General features: G+C 33.4%; 1 protein-coding gene across 2 annotated transcripts in view; it reads left to right on the top strand.

The window, feature by feature from the left end:
- LOC112453873 overlaps window positions 1-6,270 on the top strand; it is a 34,310-nt gene that overhangs the window by 15,622 nt on the left and 12,418 nt on the right. For both annotated transcript variants that reach the window (XM_025014876.1, XM_025014875.1), the window contains exons 4-7: window positions 2,703-2,939; window positions 3,330-3,577; window positions 4,461-4,739; window positions 4,880-5,274. In XM_025014876.1, coding sequence (XP_024870644.1) covers window positions 2,703-2,939; window positions 3,330-3,577; window positions 4,461-4,739; window positions 4,880-5,274 — 1,159 coding nt within the window. The remainder of the gene's footprint in view (window positions 1-2,702; window positions 2,940-3,329; window positions 3,578-4,460; window positions 4,740-4,879; window positions 5,275-6,270) is intronic.

Raw genomic sequence — 6,270 nt, 5'->3', positions numbered from 1 at the left:
AAAAATTTTATTTGTTTCTAGTTATCTTTAGTCTGATAAATTAGTGTATTATTAGTTTTAGATATGATATTTTCATGCATTGTTTCATGTTTTATTTTGTGAATGTGTCTGTTCGAAATTAAAAATCTAATCTAACAAATCTTCACAACATTTCACAAATAAAACATCTTACTCAGCATTACACAAATCATTCATTACGCTCAATACTTATTTATTAATATTATTAATTTATATATAATAAAGCGGATTATAACAATATAAAACTTTAGGAAAAGAATATATAAATGATATAACTACACCATAGAAAAAGATTTTTCTCTTATTTGTTATTACATTAACATAATAACATGAGAAAAAGCAAAAACTTTACAAAGAAATTAAAACAGTATTTACACCTAGCAACTCTTCGACATTTTCCATATTGGAAAGATGTTAAAAATTTGAAAAAAAGTAGACATACAATTTAACTATAAAAGATTACTTAATATACAATATTATTATAATACGTGTACTCGCAATGCTGGTCATACGCATTTGCTCAAAAGAATATTAATTACTAATGCATGTATTCATAATTTCTCTTAGCTACCTATTGTAATGTAAATATATCGAACAATTGCGAGATATTAAAGAGGAAGTTGCTGAAATGATTAAGGGAGAAAAGGAGATGGCGAGGCAGAAGATACTAAAAGGATTTTCGAACTTCGTCTCTCCTCTCCTCCTCCTATGCAGGTAAGTTTGGAAAGTTACCGCATGGTCGGTATCCCAGCGTACCACATAATCTCGACACCTTAAATCACGCGACTAAAGCCCGGTAGTTAGTGGTACGCTGCTACTTTGCGAATTAATATCAGTGGCTAGGAAGATTGTCCGACAAAATTGGAATCCTGTGCCAAAAGAGGCTTTTATGAAAAGAAGATGGTTGCAAAAACACAGAATGTACTTCTTGCGTTAATTTACCGTCCTATAATAATGCAATCATCACTATATCCATAAATAATATGTGTACTGTCGCAAAGCAGACGTAAAATATAAGTATAAATAAAGACTATTTGTGTAAAAAGGTATGATATGTTTAGTTTTTCTAAATTGCATTGCGTACACGTAATACAACTTTACAAAAATTTTAGACTTATAGAATTTCTTTCAACACCATGCGTACAGAAAACTTTAAATTTATTTAATTTAATTTGTATTTATCTAATAAAACGTGCAATTCAAGTTTAAAACTACATAATGATTGTTGACAGAAAAGAAAAAAATTGAAAAATTCGGCGCTGCGATAGATATATAACATCTTTAACACACACTGGACACATAACATTCATAACAGTCATTGGACAATACGGCATTCTGACTAACATTGCAAGTATTAATTGGTATTTTTGTATTAAGCTCTACTTTCCTGTTTGGTTTTAATATAATTTAATAAGAGCAAACAAAATTTAATTTTACAACATCTGTTATAATATTATAAATAATCGTACATAGATAAATTTATTTAGCATTTATATTTTTAGATTTGCATCTCCATAGTCATTATTTTCTCATAGTCATTAAAAAATTAATTTTAAAAAATTTGATTAAATAGACAATTTTTATATAGGCTGCTTTTGCATAAAAATTTTATAAGAAATATTTTTATAAGAATGTATATCATATAGATAATTGTATATACAATTGCAGTAGACTCCCCGTATAACATGGGGGATACGTTCCGTGTTATATGAATCCATGTTATACGAGTCACATAGATTATACATATATAGATTATGTTTGCTTACGAAAACACATATTTGTAAAACATGTAAGGTTTATTATAAAATCTGCAAAATAAATATTAAAGATGTAACAGCAAAATATTTTTTATTTCACTTTAAAAGAAACAAATATTGAAATGTTTCCGTCGTATTATATATAACACCGTATACGGATTCATGTTATATAAACCCATGCTATGTGGAGGTCTATATACTGTACTAGGTTTATTATTAAAAAATAAAACCTTTTTTAATATATTAAAGCGCGTAACGTTAGCTGAGCATCAATTAATACATTTTTGTCAACAATTTCGGAAATTATAATAATACTCAAAGTTTCGAAAGTCATGCTAAAATCCATTGAAAGTACTCGAGGTATTAAAGCGTGATCCATGCGAAGAGAATTTGCCGACGATAAACGCTTGAAGCTAATAAACTTGCGTGTTGCTTTACGTATGTCAACAAGGCAGTTAAAACTTGATGCTTGTCTTGGAGCGATGATAAGCGTTGTAACTTTGCGCGTAACTTTCGCGTCAATTTACGCAAATCACGTAGCCCGTTGCCACTGAGAATTCTCATTACGAAACGGTGATGTTTCCACATCAAATTACGGATCTGTTTAGCTAAAGTAAATATGGAACTTTTCGTCAAAAACAAAATCTTTTCAAAAATTGTATGATCGCACAATGAAAACAATGCAAAAATTAGAGGCTTAAATCTGACGAAATAGCAGTTTGATTTTTAATTTCTAAATGTAATATTTTATCAGATCTTCTAACTTGTATTATTATTTGATACTGGTGCGATAAGTGAGATCGATATACATTTAATTTTCTATTCTTTCTAAATAACAAGGCTTTGAAGATTCCATCTGCTAAAGACTGCATCTTATAATTAGAGTAAGAGCATAGAGATAAAAATCGTGCTCTACCTTTAACGCAGGTAGCACCACCTCCAATTCCGCTGAGGCCGCCGGCGATTCCGAAAAGAAGCAAGAACGAAAAACCTATACGACTCCAACTCACAACTAGACAGAGCAATCAAATAACTCCTTGTAAGACGACTGATTCTTCGTCCGCACCTTCATCGGGAATGCCGGCCATGTGGAAAAACGTGGGTTCGACAAATCAAAAACTTATAAATTTGGATCCCTTCAGAAATCAGAATCAGACATCGCAGGTGATTAACTATCTTATATCATTTTTAGTTAAATTTCTGTAAAGCAAACTAGAGATAATGTAATTATTAACATCATCTACGATCAAGTCCGAAACTGATCACACCAAGCTGTGAACTGCAATGCGATACATTCATGAATTCATATCATTATTATTAAAAAATATGTTTGTCTAATAATATGGTTAACAAATATTAACTATATTTTCACTCATTAGTAAAAGAATAAAAAAACAGATGTTTTATATCTTTGTTAAGTGTTAATAAAGTTAATATCTATCGATTTGTTGCCTTGAAACAAAAATTAATCGATTTAAAGCGAATCGGTCGCATCAAAATGACTACTTCATTCGAGGTAAAACTCGTTTTATATAAATTTTCGATGAGTTGCAGGATTACTTGTTGAATTATGGCGAGGACTCGCGGGAAACGAATGACAATAACGATTTTGTAGCTGACTTCGAGCAAGCAAATTTCCAGGAAGGACGTAAACTCCCGCTAAATTCGAGCTTCGAGGAGTTGCAAAAGGTCTCCTTGGATCTCGAGAAACGGCTTCACGAGAGAATTATTAAGAGCGCCGAGGCAAAGTTCGAGGATCCGAATAGCCGTCAACGACAGGGCACTGTGTCGCGGCATAATAGGTGATAAAAATATGTTATTTATATGCAATTTTATAGATTTTTCAAATCTTTCTCGGTTGGACATCTTATTCAAAAGAACGATTGTATGTACATCTTATTACGTATAACATGCACGTTGCAAATTATTCGACGTTGTTGTCGTGTACATAGAGTAATATAGAACTATCTCGTCATGCTTGGTGTCGAGTGTTTATTTTCATGCAGTAGCCTGTGTTAAAACTACTCGAATGCAGAAAATGTTTTGTCGCGTATTGCTGAATTTATAAATTAGATACAAGTTGGTAATACATCAATTCGGGCCGACCTGCAGCGAAATATTACAAACATTACGCTCACAATAGGTTCGTTAAACGAAGCGTAAGTTCAGATTCCATTTCCGGTGAATCTGAGATGAGAATACTTGAACATTCTTGAGACTGCCAGTGCACTTCTTTACTATCCAAGTATCTCTCGTTTAGAATCTAGTATCTAGTTTAGAATATAAATTGCCTATATTACGGAAAATAATAACAGGCAATATAAAAATATTCTCAAAAGAAAAGCGCTTGTTTATTACAACGCATTTATTATATACTTGTTTAAAACATGTATTATGAGTCACTTTTTATTTTCTGTCATTATTTTTTATACAAGTGGCGTTAAAAGAAATCAACACGGAAAAAATTAGCTCGACCCTTTCAATCAGAAAATATTCTTCAGTATTGTATTCTTCAACATCTTTTATTTAATATTTATAAACTATATTGATCCGTGATTTATTAACTATATCAACAATCTGACATTTCTGATAAATCTGATAATGCAAAAACGTAGTCGTGACATTACGAAAAATAATATGATTTTAACTTTGATGCTCACAAGGAGTTGTCTTTTTTTCATGTAGACAACAAATATCAAAATTTACGAAAGAGAATGGCAGCTGCGAGCAGAGAGAATCGTCCGAAAGCAAGCCCAGGGAAGAAATGATGTTATCGCGAAGAGAGATTTTTCAAAAAGATGAATTAAAGTACGCAACAATTTTGACTTCCGGCCGTGAGCGACGATCGAAGTTCGAGGAGTTGCAGGCGGCTTCGAAGAATCTAGAGAGGTGTTTGCACGAAGACGATGATTATCGTCGACGTCAAGAGATGGAAAGACGAATAAGCAAGGACAAGCCACCCAGGTACAACATGCCTCCACGTAACTTCCTCCTTAATTTCGTCGAACGTCAATTCAGAATTTCATATTTCTCGTTTGAAAGCGCTCGTAAACGGATTAATTAACCCCGTAGTAAATACAAACGCGTAATTCGTTTACGTTTAGATACGAGGACCTAGAAGGAATCCCGCATGAACTTGACAAACGTTACCACGGCGAGCAAAGAGCTTTAGAACAGCAACAGCAGCACCCAGTAATGCGAAACAAATACGAGAGTGACATGGAGAGGGCTAGGAATATTCTTCAGCATAATCTGAGGAAGGAGCGAGTCGGTGGTGGCGGCGGCGGCAGTGAGAAACTCGAGAAATTGCCGAAAGCAACGCAGACGAATCTACCACCACCCCTGAGCGCGATTTGTCAGAGTCCCGTACCGAAACCTATCAGCGTCCGGCAGGACAGCAACGTTTCCTCAGACAGTTTCAGTCAAACCAGCTCGCCCAGCTACACCAGCAAGACAATGGAAGCCCCCCTTCTGCCTCACAAGCACGGGAAAGTCCCAGGTATGTTCTAACTTCGCCAAAGCTTATCGGATGGTTGTCTTAAAAGGTGTTATTATTAGCGAAGAACTAACAGAAGTACTAGAAAAACAGTCGTTGATTGCAATTTCTGCTTCAAAAAAAAAACTTAAATGCGTTTTAAATGTGTAATAAAAAGATCATTCTCTCGAATGTGGAGAATAAGATCAAGTGATATATCCAGTTTTCGAGCTATGAATTTTAAATAGTGCATAAATATCCAATTTTATTTAATAAACTTGATTTATTTAATGAACAATTTATGAATAAATATTTCGTCTTCTTGTACTGAAATTAATCTTCTTGTAATTTTTGGCAAAAAAATTCGATCAATTCTATATTTTTGGATTTCATTCTTTAATAAAAGATTTTCTCGATAGAATATTTTGCTTATGATACTTTCTTGCGACCCTCAGGGATTATCCTTTAAGCTATCACGCTTCTGTGTCAAGAAAAATATGGGCCGTTTTCCAGCAAGGAACACTGTGTTACACAAAGTCGTTTTATTGGCTACGTCTTATCTAAAACATCTAAGATAATATCTTCTAAGATAATATATAGCCAATAAATTTATAGCTTTGTGTAACACAGTGTTCCTTGCTGGTAAACGGCATGATATAGTGCCCCCTTTCTCCCGCTTTGCGACAATACTCCGCATAGTTCTTCAAATATTCAACGCAGTCCATGATTAGTTAGCAAACTATATCTTTAGGGAATTTCAATAAAATTCCATCAAATAAATGGCGATAATATTAAAATGAGAACGTAACACTTACAATATCGGTTTATCTATGAAAATTAAATCAGATTACAAAGGATTAAAATATAAGGGAGGCGTGTTTTATGACGTACTTCATGATAACAGGATACATCTCACAAATTGAAATTTCTTCTTTATATTCCGTTTCTCTCGCGAAACTCAAGGTATTTTCTTGAAAGCGACAAATAAACGCCAAGGCAAAACGCGACAACTGAGACGAG

Source organism: Temnothorax curvispinosus, unplaced genomic scaffold, assembly GCF_003070985.1.
Source record: "Temnothorax curvispinosus isolate PA1 unplaced genomic scaffold, ASM307098v1 QBEX01004747.1, whole genome shotgun sequence".
NCBI classification, from domain to species: Eukaryota; Metazoa; Arthropoda; class Insecta; order Hymenoptera; family Formicidae; genus Temnothorax; species Temnothorax curvispinosus.
This window is presented reverse-complemented; position numbering and strand designations above follow the sequence as displayed.